Raw genomic sequence first — 14,784 nt, forward strand, 5'->3', positions numbered from 1 at the left:
CACATATCTGGCTTTTTTTTTTTTTTTTTTAGTTCAAAGCACAATTCCAATCTGCAAACACACTGAGGATTTGGAGGCCCCAAACTGTAATATGGTGTGTGACCTCTGATGACTCTTGGGAGGGAAGGGGGTTGTGTTGTCTAATTGTGTTTTTAATATGAATATCTTAATTAATTTAGTGTCAAAATGCATCCAGCTAGACTACGTCTGACAGAAGCCACTGGTGGGAGGTCAATACATTTAAAATGTTTATGTGCATGTTAAGGAATGAGACTGCAGGCAACTGTAGTGGCTGCCCCAAGAGAGCAACTCATTACACTGATACTTCTCAGTCACACACCCAGCTGTAAGGACATCACACTACTACCTCATTAGTCTACCAAGATACCCAATGCCTCCAGAGACCTAATGAACCAGAGTTTCAGCTGGTGTAGCTTCACTGAAGTCCAGGGAGCTATTCTGATTTACACCAGCAGAAGACCTGGCCCTTCATTTTTAATTTTCTTCTGGCCTACTCCTAGAAAGCACGCAATGCACAGAACTAATGTAGGTTTTTCACCAGGCATGGAAAGTGAAGCAGATTCACTGATGAAATTCATGAAGTTCATGAAGTAAAAAATCTCCCCCCACGTACCACACTTTTCATTTCTATTGCCAGTCCTCTGTTTTCTGCTATTTGTTGCTTTCTGCCCTCTAGAGAGAAACCGTCTTTCCCCCACCTATCACCTACAGAATATCAACAGGAGGCTTTCTTCTTCAAATAATAATAATAATAATAATAGTAATAATAATAAATTAATTAATAACAACACTAACTGAAATTGTTCCATACATGAGAAAAATCCTGAGTCACGACTGGCTGAAAACAGTCACAAACGGAATTAGTAAGTTTCTAACATTTACCTCCTCTAAGGTCAGTAACATTGTGGGTTGAAACAATGTTAACCAATCAGCTCTCATAAAAATGAGGGTATCTTGACTGGCCACTGCCAAGTTCAGTGAAAACTATTTACTCCTTTTAATTGAATGAGATCCCATATGCATTTTTTCCATCCTGATGGGATCATCAAAGTCTTTTTTTTCCCCCTGGACATCTAATTACATTTTTTTCTTCTGCTAGAATGTTAGTTTCAAGGGGAAAAACTGTTTCACTTTTCAACTCCTGGCTATAATGGAAAGCTTTCTAGACAAATCCTGAGACACATATTCAGAATGTATGTAACATACAGAGGCCCAGGCCCAGGCCCTCAGCTGGTGTAAACCAATGTAATAATCTTGGGTTCAGTGAAGCTATTCCAATTTACATTAGTGAGAATGGCCCACAATGACTACCCATTTCTGTGAATACTAACAGTTATTGCCTGTCAAGAAAATATGACCTAGACTGCTTTATCCTTGTCAGTGTCTACCAGTTAGAAGAGCTGGTTGAATAAATTATTGGAATTTTGTTTCAGCAGGAACTTTGTATATACACATGCATATACCTCCATTCATTGAAACTGCCACTGGAAGTTTTATGTACTCTAATTTACTCTGATTTTTCGCAAGTGCTGACTAGCATTCACAGCTTCCATTGACTTCATTGGCAGCTGAGGATATTCAGCACCTCTGAAAACCTGCTCATAGATGTACAAGGAGAAGAAAATAACTATAATTGAGTAAACAAAGATTTACTACTCAAACTGCTAAACCTTTTTTTTAAACGAACTTCATGATGCTGCATATTGTAACAAACACTCAGTTGAAACTTCTGTTGAATATGCTGGTGCTTAAATGCCATAGGCCTGTCTACACTAGCACTTATGTCGTCCAAACTTTTGTCTCTCAGGGGTGTGAAAATACCACACACACCCGGAGCGACATAAGTTTTGCTGGCATAAGAGCTGGTGTGCATAGCGCTATGTTGGTGGGAGACGCTACCACCACGCATTGAGCTGGTTTAATTATGTCGATGTGAGAGCTCTCTCCCGCCAGCATAAGGTGGCTACATGAGCGCTCTTCCAGTAGCACAGCTGTAACAGTACAGCTGTATCACTGTAGCCATGGCCATAGTGATAAGCACCTTGGAAATGCCAAAGATAAACAGGTATTGAGTAGTCACACATACACCCCCCTGTAACCTCCTCCCTTGCATTTTGTCTTTCTTCCTGCATGTCCAGGACAATGAATGCTCTTTAGCTGTAATTAAATGTTCCCCAGGTAATATGTATCCAGCACAACCACTAATGTGCAATAAATCTAGTAATACATGAGTGATTACTCACCTCATCAACTTGAGGTTCTTGAGCTTGAGGAGCATTGGGGACAGGGGAATCACAGTCTGGGCTATAATGCTCACAATAGTCATACGCTGCTCTGGGATCGGCTACAATCAACAGCTGCTGGATATCACCCTGCAGATCAGCATAAATAGATTAAATTAACAAAAACAAATATCATCATTGCAGGTCACAGTAGAAAACAGGAAGTGTAAAGCATATATCAGATGCTTCATTATATGCATCAAATAATATTTAAATAATCTATAGACGACTTAATTTAAATTTAGACTTTTTTGCCATTGACCTAAATGAGGCCAGGAGTGCATTCTAGAACTTTTTGAACAGCCATTCTGAAATCTTTTTTTTCCTCCACTTGTTTTTAATGTTTTGGTTATCCAGTCAGGGAGCAAAAACATGTCATCAAGGTGAAAGTCACACACTACTCATGGTAAAATAATCAAGGGAAACCATTTGTGAATAACTGATATGATGAAATATATCTGCATTTAATCCACTTACTGTATCAAAAAAAATTTATTGTCAACATAACACAGTTTTTTTGTAACTTCAAAGTTGAGGACATGTTCTTGAAATCTCATTTGCCTGTCAGTAAACACATTCAGCTCCCATAACTGTTAATGGGACTTATTAATGCATTTCAAAGGCAGAATAAAATTCCTATGATATCAGTAAAATCATTAAGAAATACATTCTCAACTTATTAGGAATTGATCTGCTTGTAACACCCTCAAGCAAATAAAGCTCTTCTTTATTGTTTTAATCTTATTTTTTTTTACACTTTGATTAATTCACAGTTGGTCCTGCCACTCCTCCCTCATTAGTCTTTATAGTCCAGTAATCTACCAAAGACAACAGATACACAGTAGCTATTCATGCTTAAGTTTTCTTGACTTAATTACATTTACAGTATTTGTACATATTGCTTCTGCTATTCTGAATGACAGCTTTACCAAATATTGTTGGTCAGATTGAAGAGCTACATAAATTTATATCAACTGGACTAGCTGTAAATCTCTGCTTGAACATTTTATCTATTTGGAAGTGAGGGGGCTGGGAAGATACAACTCCTGAGCTATCATTTTCATGCAGTTTTCATACTTGGTCGGTGGGAACAACTAGTCTAAATTCCTAGGATTTAATTCGGGGCACTTCCTACTGCCAGCATGAAGCTCAGCATGCAAGCGATCAGCACTGTAATTCCAAGAGTTTGTATCACAACTGTACTACAAAACGGAGAGTAAAGGAAAAAAAAAAAAAAAAAAGCTAAAATCAAACCCAATCATGGTCTCTTTCAATGAGAAATGGAACTACAGTAAGTGATATCTGAAAATACAATATGAAATGTATCATAACAAACGCTCTAACAGTTAACACAGAATGTTATTTTCTTATCTATCCCTGTGTATGATGTGTAAAAACAACATCATACCAGAAAAGACCCACTACTCTGGATAGCAAAAATAGCACTGCTGAGAGCCCCTGCAAGAATCATATGTTGATCATTTTTTAAGGCAAGCTTTCTGGTTTCCTAGTTTATTTCTTAATGTAGTGACACCATTTAAACTACTTAAAGAAAATCTGCCAACATGTCCACTGTAAAATCCTATTTTCATGGGTTTATTATTCAGGCACAAATATAATCTTGCTGAAACTTAGCATATGTTCTAGGCCAAATCCCATAAGTACAATTTTTTTCCTGAAATGGAATTTAGGGGTTTTTGGGTGGTTCTATTACTTGATATTTTTTAAACATGTACCTTAACAATAACATTTTATTCTATTTTTACAAAAATGAAAAAAAATCCCCTTACCAGTTTGCTTTTGCAAGTTAATAAATTAATAAAATATTGAAAATGCAAAATTTACAAAAGAGCTGTGAAAATTCACAATTATCTCAAAGCGTTCAAAGTGACTGTAAACCTCTTAATAGCTATTTTTTTAAAATTAACAGAAGTTGAAATTTTTCCATGTACATATTTTGGAGAAATTAACAACTTTATACACTATTGTTTCCATATAAAAGGAAAAGTTACAGAAAGCAATCCCCCCAAATCCTTCCAGCTCTGCTCGTAACTAAAAAAACCTTTGCTTTTCTAAAATATTTACCAAAGCATTTAATATATTCATACAATATTTGCCAAATTGTTTATCATATTATCTGAGCTGATATATTTAGTTAATTTGCAGTAACTGAATATGCACCTCAAATCTACATATAGTACTTGTTAATGCAAAAAGTTTTATTCAGTGAAACTGTAACTGTCTCGTATTGCATTTACTTCATAGGCTATCAGGTCAGTTGTCAGAATAATTCTATAAATATTGTTAGAAGTGTATTGATAGATACAACAGTCTAGCAAACAGACATGTGACCTCTCATCCAGCTCTGTCATTGACTCTGTAACATGATGTAGGATAAGACTCTTAATTTCCCTGTACCTCACTTTCCCTGTGTGTAGAATAGGTCTATTAATACTTTCTGATCTTTGTTAAGTACTTTGAGACCTACACATGAAAAGTACAATATATGTGCTAAATATTTATCATAATTATTCTTAAGGTAGACCTTAAAAGGTGCAACTTACTCCTGTGAGTGGCTGTGCATAGTAAGTGTATGACTAATGCCTGAAGCTCCAGTACTAAGTGTTCCTGGAAAGAGTAAACAGTTGTTCTTATACCCTGCTGTGCCTCCCCTTTCCCCCAGCCAGATCAATACTGAGTGAGTGAAGGGAAGGGGCAAGCTAGAGGGAGCAAGCAACCAAAGGAGTCAGTTTTGGTGGGGAGGAACCCAGATAGTTTGAGTTCTCTGAAGACCCTGGCCCTTATCCTGCTGGACTCCAAGCCACTCTGTTCCTTGGGTGAAAAAAAGGCAAAGACTATGAAGAATCCCCAGTTCAGATAGCCTGCTGTGGACTACCCAGCTGCTTGTGTTCTTGAGATGCACATGTAAATCAGCATCCACACTGTGGCAGCTGTTATGAGTACACCAGGGAATACCTCAGAAGCCACTGTTTATTTAGATCGATAGTTAAGTTTAAGCAAAGCCATTGGGATAAGACAGTCGGTCGGCTGGATTTTGCTTTGCACTGGATTTACACACTACAGAATTTTGGCACGGGACCATTGTGTAAGACTATACATTTATACAGAACAAAAAGCTCTTTGTTGTTATCATTTGGTTTAGATTGTTTAAAGATACTCCTGATCCACTGATTGCACTTTCCAGCACTGCCCATCTGCCAGGGATAGGTCCACATAAAAGGGGAGCTCAAAAACCGTTAGAGAGCATTCCCTTTCTACTCAGGCAGCTATGGCCACCATTCTGAGGTCTCAGGACCCAGTGGTCCAGCCAGCCAGGAATGTGGGAGGTGTCAATACATTGATTGATTTTCTGTTTGTTTTACTGAGAATTACCTTTTCCTTTTCTTTCCCTCTTTCCCCTCCCTTTGCCCCAATAAACATATTCCTTTTGTGCTAGGAGATAATGCTGTTTGTATTCTGATTGGCTTCTTGGCTTCTTAGAATACTTGTATAGTGTACTGAAATTGTCCTTGGAGGCAGGGTGACACCCTTTGTATATATATTATCACGAATGCTGGAAGCACTGTTCTGACACCACTGTTCTAGTTATTACTGAACAGACGGCACCACAGATTGGTCAACAATATCATCCCAACCTACGAGCTCAGGCTCCAAATGCACATTCAGCTGGTACTCCATCTGGCATCTACAATCTAAATGCCTTAATATTTTAGTAATCAGTCTTGGGTAATATTTTTATAGTCATTTATCTGACAAATATACATTCGTTTTCTGTTTAAGAATTATCCACAAAGAGACTTCGATTTTCACAAATGTATTCATTGATTGTAAATGTTTGTCTTTATGACAACATATTTCAGCCATGTGAACAATCTATAAGTATTCAATTTTCCTACACTTTCAAACCCAAGTCCTTAAAGTTTTTCTCCTAATGGCCTCATTTTCAGAAGTGCTGATTACCCAAAATTCTAGCTGAAGTTAATGTGAGCTGTGGGTCATTGACACTTTTGGAAATCAGACTCTATATCTGTACTTAAGCACCTAAATGATCCCTGTGTTGCGCTATCCCTGAATAAAATTTGCAGGACAAAAGATGAGTCTCATAGCAAAAAAATATGAGAGGGGGCACAAGAGAAAAGAGTTGCAGAAGTGGAAGGAAATGTACAAACCTCTTCCTTCAACAGGGAGGGCAGAGACTGGGCTGCATAGTGTTGTTGGTTGTATTTAAAAGGAGTTTAGATGAGCTAAAAAATCTAATGGAGGCCCAGAGGAAAGGTTGCAGACAGAGTTTACTGAGACAGACAATCTGATTACTATATGGTATTAAGGTTCTCATTCCATTTAACAGTTTGAGTGGCACTAAAGTCACAATTATGCAAAATTTCCTCACAATGTCAGCTCATTGCTTTAATTCAGGCAATCCTATCCATGAAAGGATGTACAGATGCTGTGCAAGGAGTTTTCCAAATCCAAAGGTTTGGTGAACCAGGTCTTCCTTCCCTCTTCCTACAGGATCTGATATTAGAGATGCGTAGGACGGTATAAAGACTGCTTTACTTTGGGTCAATGATGATAAACTTATATATAAGTTTTCAAACATTGTTTAGCAGGTAAATATCATTACCTCCATTATAGAGGTGAGAAAATTGAGGTCTAGGGAGGCTAAATAACATAGCCTAGGTCATATAGTAAGACTCCAGTTCAGCAAGGTACTTAAGCATGTACCCTACTTTAAGCACATGAATAGTTCCCTTGAACTGAATGGGATTACTGACGTGCTTAAAGTTAGGCATCAGTTTAAGTAGTTTGCTGAATTAGGACCTAAGTCAGTATCAGAACCAGTGCCTAAATCTCTATGTCAAGGTAAGTGATTCATTCATCTCCACTGACCCTCAACTGTATAGTGGGAATAGTGATGCTTACATGGCTGTGGACATCTTAATTCCTTTGTATTTGGGGATTTGGTTTATAATTAAAAGCACTGAATCTGATCCAAAGCCCACAGAAGTGTTCCAGTTAACTTCAGTGGTCTTTGACTCAAGCCCATAGTCACAGATTTTCAGATGGGGAACCTAAGATACAATTTGGTGAAATAACTAACTTGCCTGGATAGCATTATGATTTAGGGGATAAGACATAGTACTAATTGTCAACAGACCAGGATTCCAATCCTGATTCTGATAATGAATTGTTCTGTAAGCTGCGTAACGTCACTTAACCTCTCTAACCTCCATTTCCTTGTATGTGAAATAGGGATATTGATATTCACTTACTAACATTGTTTGTAATGTGATCAATAAGTGCACTTTATTATTAAAGTCAGTCACTGGTAAAGATGATAACGTAATAGAGAAGCTTCTTGTTGCCAGCCATTTGCTTAGTCCATGTGGCATTTGGGGGTCTCCTCCCCGTCCTAATTAAAGATAACCCAACACTTAGCAATTATTTCTTAGCATGACTAACTGGATGGTACCAGAAGCATAACAAAACTAGTGCCAGTCACCATATGAAGAGGACCTTAGAGAGAAACACCAGTATCTTCGGTTTTCATATACCGGTAAAGGTATAACAATTCCAAGGTGCCTTTTCAAACTGTTCATCTAGCAGTAGAATCTTCACTAAATCACTAGAAACCCTAAAGCTCTGGATACATGCCAACCTCCTCTAATTAGCTGTTTGACAGTAAAACCTTAGACTCCAAATAACAGCAGTCTAGACAGCCTGGATATTATTACTATAGAATTTAGAAAAACCTGCTGCAGAATTCATTTAATCTTCCTGCAAAAGCCTGAGGGACTGAAGAGTTCTGCTGGCCTTTAATATAATATTCCATATGCCAGGTCCATTGCATAATATTAACAGCAAGACGTTTTACTAAAAGCCTGCCAACTTTAAGCACTGTGAAAGCAATAAATTATGAAAGCAATAAATTGTGAAAGCAAAATTCTATACAGGCCCAAGTTTCCATAGAAATCAATGTCCTCTTGATGCTGAAACCCCATATTCACACTAGCATATTTTGAGCTTTAAGAAAAGATTTGTTATTTCAGAATAAAAAATTGTATATCTTTGCAACATGGAACAAAGCTGTCCTTAGATCCTACACACAATCGGCTACTCACACACATCCCAAGGAAACGTAGCCACCTCTAGATAGAATGCAGCAATTTCTTAGAGATGGACACCAATACTACTCAAGACAGGAAGTCAAGGATATCATATGTAATTGAAACTGCTGGGGGGAATTACTGTAGCCCAAACTAGAATTTGTTCTTTTGTCAGTGAGTTTTCAGGAATCCAATTTTATTTCTCATCCAAACATCTGCACCTCACACATTTCCCCATAAACAACATGATGCACTAAGTCAGTAATGACAGCCAAAAGAATAGTGCTATGTGCCCCTGTACTAACCACATCTTGTAGCACCATTCGTTTCTTTGGAGGTCTCCCTCCTGATCAGATCCAACCCTGAAACACATTCTATTATAAGAAGCAACACTGCATAATATACTTGTAATTTAGTGGCAGTTCCTCTTTCCAGGTCCCAGCCTGAGAAACAAATGAGCAGTAGTGATCTCAAAGGGCTGATGAAAAGAAGGCTCCTTCATTCATCCAGGATATAGAGCAGGAGTGGATATGCCCAGTGGATGCTAAACAACACTCAGAGCAGGAGTAGTCTCCCATACACCCACTGCTCAACAGACAAATGGATTAGGGTTGCCAACTTTCTAATCGCACAAAACTGAACCCCCTGCCCAGCCCCGTACCTCTCCCCTTCCCTGAGGCCCCTCCCCTGCCCCACCCCTTCTCCAAGGCCTTGCCCCCTCTTGTTCCATCCACCTTCCTCTGTTGCTCACTCTCCTCCACCCTCACTCACTTTCATTGAGTAAGGGCAGGGGGTTGGAGTGTGGAAAGGGGGGTGAGGGCTCTGGCTGGAGGTGTGGGCTTTGGGTGGGGCCAGGGATGAGGGGTTTGGGCTGTGGGCGAGAGCTCTGGGCTGGAGCAGGGGGTTGGGGTGAGGACTCCAGCTGGGGGTGCAGGCTCTGGAGTGGGGCCAGGGATGAGGGGTTTGGGGTGTAGAAGGGGGCTCAGGGCTGGGGCAAGATGTTGTGGGAGTGGGGGTGGGCTCCAGGAGGGAGTTTGGGTGTGAGAGAGGACTCCGGGCTGGGGCACGGGGTTGGGGTGCAGGAAGGGGTGAGAGGTCTCGGCGGCGCTTACCATAGCTCCCAGGAAGCGACTGCCAGGTCACTGCGGCCCCTAGGTGCCTGGGAGGCCAGGGAGGCTCCACACGCTGCCCTCGCACCCACAGGCGCCACCCCCGCAGCTCCCACTGGTCATGGTTCCCAGCCAATGAGAGTTATGGAGCTAGCCCTTGGGGTGGAGGCAGCGTACAGAGCCTCCCTGGCTGCCCATGTGCCTAGGGGCTGCAGTGACCTGGCGGCCACTTCCAGGAGACATGTGGAGCTAGGGCAAGCAGGGAGCCTGCCTTAGCCCCAGGCCCCCACTGCGCCGCCAACCGGACTTTTAATGTCCCAGTCAGCGGTGCCGACCAGAACTGCCAGGGTCCCTTTTCGACAGGGTGTTCCAGTCAAAAACCGAATGCCTGGCAACCCTAAAATGGTTACATGCAACTCAACATTCTACAGGAAGGCACCCCCTGCACCCCAGGTTTTTGTCAATATAATGTGTATGGTAATTTTTCTCCAACACCAAATGTGACAGTCAACTCAATATTGTGCAAGAATTCCCCATGGTTAAATAAGTAATCCCAGCTCACTGGCCCTTCACATTTATTTTTCTTGATTATATATGTAATATAGTCACTGGGGCACGGGGTTGGGATGCAGGAAGTTGCCTTTTTCCTGAGTCTTCAACATTTCACGGACAACAGTGTTAGTTTGTTTTTGTCCATCTCTAATTATTTTATTCTTCTAAAACTCTAGGGCTAGATCATGCCTTTGATGTATAGACTTAGGTGGGATGTGGAATGGAGCTGTATCACCCAGGGGAAACTCAAGAGAGGGACTATGACTCCGGCAGACTTTTTCTCTGAACTCTCTGATGTTCAGGGGACAGTGCAGGATACCTCATGGGATGTCTGGCCCCACTGTGTGAGTCAATATGGGGGTGGGAGGGCAAGGACATGATCATACTTCCTCCTCACTCCCTTTGGGGCAGTGTGTCCCACTGGCGGTCTATGGAGGCAGCACACCCTGTTCTTTCCTAAGCATGGGGACATGAGCATAGGGCAGGCAGGAAAAGATCTTGTGCTTCTCTGTTCCTACCCTATGTGCAAATGGGTCCAGAGATCATCTAGTCTTCAGAAAGATAACTGTATGCAAATTAATAATATGCAGTTAATATCCTTACTTTGCATTTAATAAGATAGTGTGCCTTTGACTTTGAAGATACCGTACTACCATGTTCCCTGCCTCACAAAACTGAAATATTTACAGCAAAGCTATATTAACCATGAGGGGAGGGTCTTTCTCTACAAAATCCACAGTGTACTGTTGCAGTGATCCTCTCTACTAAATGGTAGAGCTGAGATGTGGGCTGTGCTTCCTTGATACAATTATATGACAAACACCTGAAAACATTTTCTATTGCTATTTATCTTTGGAACTTCATTCACTGCACTTCTTAGAAAATCTGAAATTATCTATTACGCACAAGATCAAATGAGAGGATAATAAATCAGATCTGTAAAACTTACTGAGTTGATGTAACATGCAACACTATTGATGTCAAACTGTTAACAATACACTGAATTATAAACACTACAATACACTGAATGATACACTGTATGCACAGTTCTGGGCTTCCTGAGTAAATGCAAACTAATTCCAGATTCCTCAAAAATAAACTTGAACTCTAAGCAATTACCAGAAGTCTGGCTTTCTTTTTTTCTAAACAGAGGGGAGAAGGTATAGTCAAAGCAAAACATTTTTTCTTTGTCCATGGTTGTTTGAATTTGGAAATGTAACAAAACAAACAATAAAACCCTAATATCCCTCCAGTAATAAAAGGAAGAACAACAACAAAAAGCCACGTTGTAAGCTTTTGAAAAGAATGCTTCTTTTTATTAGATGCCTTTGAAATGGAAGATTTTTTTTTTTTTTTTTTTTTTTACTTTTTCTTTCATAAACTGAAAGCTAGCAGCATTTCCGGGTGTCTGTAGCATGAAGGTTGTTTCTAGACACTTGTGCCCAGAATCTATTACACATATTTTGCTTTATGTCCCATTTGTTTTCAAACATGAGTTATTCAGCTGTAAATGTAAACATCTGAAAGCTGATCCTTTTGACAGAATGCTATTTGATAAGGGTGACTTTGTAGAAAGTGTAACTGAGAAAACATACACAGACTAAATGTTGTTCTAGGAAACCCATCTGTAGGAATCAGAATGGGGGTTCAGTCAGAATTGGTATCTTCACATTCTCCTAGTTAAAATAAACTTAAGCTTCTAAGGGCTACACTGATTTTTGGCACAGTCCTGAGCAAGTGATGGTACATAAGCTGCAGAAACCCAGGAGTCAAGGAGGCTGTGACTCAGAAACACACTCTGTTTTCTTCTGATAGTAGTAATTTACTGCTGGTTTGTACCAGCATTATATTAATAACTCATCTCCACTGCACTGGCTCAGCTATTCTGGCCAGCCAGTGGGGGACAGAGCCAAGGCCTTCTGCATTTCATACCTACCTGCTCTGAATAGATAAGCAGGCAGGTAGCCTCATTTGCTCCTATGCAGCTGGACCCAACATCTGGGTACCCTGCACAGGATATATGAGGGATTCTGATTCCCCTGCATGGACTCAGTATAAATCACAATCTAGCCCCAATGTCCTCCCATTGGGATAAATTCACAGACACTTAGTTTTTCTTCGGATGCCTTCAGGATTAGGCCCACTTTTGTTTTAATTAAAATCAGGTTAAAATCCAGTATAAAACTCACTACCCTTTATTATCAAGGATTACATCCATAGGGCCCACCCCTGCAGAACCTCTGCAAGCAAAATTCCCATTGGCTTTAAACCAGAGTTTGATATGCTGCAGTATTAGGCCCATAGTTCTTTCCTATAACATAAGGATTTGATGCATGTTCTATCAATGTGAAATCTACGCATTTTGGGGGGGAAAAAATCTCTATAGGGAAATCTCTGCATAAAGACTGTGTTAGTTAATGACTTATTATAAAATACCTCTCATTCACACCAACTACACTAAATGAAGAGTGACAAATCCTTAAAGCTGGCAAAATATTAAAAGATCCCTGCTATTTACGAAATATTTAAACTACAGACATACTTCAGACATATTTCAGTATTTTTATATCAAAGCCATAAACCGGTTAATTGTTAATTGTTTCATTTCTTCTACAATACTCTGATTCTGCATGTAGGAATTGCCTTTTTTGTAGTAACTATTTCTGGAGTTTTGGTTTACAGAGCAATGCTTATCATGTTGTGTATTTGAAAACCCACAAAAGATTAGTTTTAAATGGCACATCAGAAACTTTTGTGCTACACTGTGCAATCCTTCTATGAATGAGCACTTACAAAATAGTCCCATTGAAGTCTATGGGTCTACCCAGTTGAGTAAGAGGGTCACAGTAGGCACCTTAGAAAAATGTTCTATTTAGAAAGTATTCTTCTTTGCTTCTTTTATTTAATAAGATACTTTCATGACAACAAGGTCTTTGTTTCTTAAGCATCTGTCTACTCCTGCTGCTTTAATCCCCACTTCAAGTCATTATCCTCTGTTTGTGACATCACAGTAATCTCAATAGTAATCAACGGCGAGGTCATAAAATATTGGTTTAGGACTTCAAGTGAAGAACAAGCAGCAGGGGCAGATGAACTTCTAAATTGCAAAGACCCTCATAATGAAACGAAAGTGGAGGCAAAGGCTTAAGACAATATGTTTCAAATTTCCTACGATGTATTGAACATTTTTTAAAACCAGTATTATTTTCTCAGTACAGCCCTGAAATTGCTGTTTACCTCTCCCTTTTAAAGTAAAAACAAAGACACAGTTTTCAATGAATTCATAAAAACTCCATCTATACAATATTTGCACTGGTCTGTTAAGCCATCCAAGAATACTATGTTTAGTATATTCATAGATTTTAAGGCCAGATGAAACCATTATGATCATCTGGAGTCACACCCTGCATAGCATAAACCAAAACATTTTCATCAAGTGGTCATGTATGCTAGGAATACAATTAAATTACAAAAGGATAGTGCCCAATCTTGGAACCCTCACTCGCAAAAGCAATCTTTACTCTAGAGAGCAGATGACCAGAATGGCATAGAATAAAAAAGTAAAATACATGAATACATAAGGATTAGTCACATAATTAAGAGTTGCAGTATTGTGCCTATAATTTGGAAAGAGATACTTTCAGGTGTATGTGTCTACCCAGAACAGAATCAAAAACCTGTCATCTCTAGCAAAAGGAAATTGCAAACTACACATTTCAAATGGATTGTGAGTTTAAAATTTCCAAACATACCATAACAAACAGCATGTTGTGATGGAAACAGACAGGGAGCCAAGATCAGAAGGGAAGAGCAAGAACAGCACAGAAGACAAAGGAGAGCAGTGGGAGCAGAAAGGGGGGTAAGACCTATGGTAAATGGCCAAGAAATCAAACAGCAGGAGAGCTGATTCCCAAATGCTATCAAATGACTGCTTTACATTTCTTTGAGCCATACGTTATAAAATAACATAGCTAGAAAAAAAAATCAACCACTTTATTATCCTATTTATTTACAGTGATACAAGTGTGTTTTCTAAAATGTTTCACAAAATAGCTACAGTCATTTCTTGGAGTTCTAAATGAATTCACCACATAGCAACCTGACTGAAAGAGGAATCCCCAGAGACACACCAAAGCCAAACTGAAGTGCCACCATTATGTCATGTTACAATATCTAGTTCTGGCAATGGTTTGTAAGTGTGTATACAAGCCTAAGCCATAGGGGTTTAGAAATGCCCTTTCAGAGGACATCAGTATACAGGATGTGCTCTAATGAGTCAAATCATTGATCCATCAAATCCTAAATCCTGCTGCTTGATGCCTAACAGGAAGTAAATTACTCTAATAGTGCAATTGGGCACTTGCGCAATGTTGTTTGTATAGGGTTAGGGTTAAAAGGGGACAACCCTTCTTGACCTCTGCAGTATTCAGGTCACTGAAGGCTAAAATTTGATTATCTTTATCTAAAGGCCTGTTATGGCAAGGTGCTGGGTGCCTGTGATGGGGTACCTACCCCACACAAGGCCTGAGCAGAGAGAAAGGGGCAATTAACCCTCTGACAAGCTGCACCTGGAGATGAGTCAGGGCTGATGAGCTTTTAATTGATGATGAAGCCCAGCTGGGCAAGGAGCAGACTAAGCTGTTATAAAACTAGGAAGTAGATTGTAAGAAAGGGGTTGTGGTGTGGAGGCCT

At 39.7% G+C, this 14,784-nt stretch overlaps 1 protein-coding gene across 4 annotated transcripts in view; it reads right to left on the reverse strand.

Moving 5' to 3' along the window:
- The window catches only part of COL11A1 (collagen type XI alpha 1 chain), a 225,255-nt gene that overhangs the window by 169,565 nt on the left and 40,906 nt on the right, over positions 1 to 14,784 (reverse strand). For all 4 annotated transcript variants that reach the window (XM_065408835.1, XM_065408833.1, XM_065408836.1 and 1 more), the window contains exon 5: positions 2,265 to 2,393. In XM_065408835.1, coding sequence (XP_065264907.1) covers positions 2,265 to 2,393 — 129 coding nt within the window. The remainder of the gene's footprint in view (positions 1 to 2,264; positions 2,394 to 14,784) is intronic.

This window comes from Emys orbicularis, chromosome 8 (genome assembly GCF_028017835.1).
Source record: "Emys orbicularis isolate rEmyOrb1 chromosome 8, rEmyOrb1.hap1, whole genome shotgun sequence".
Taxonomy (NCBI): domain Eukaryota; kingdom Metazoa; phylum Chordata; order Testudines; family Emydidae; genus Emys; species Emys orbicularis.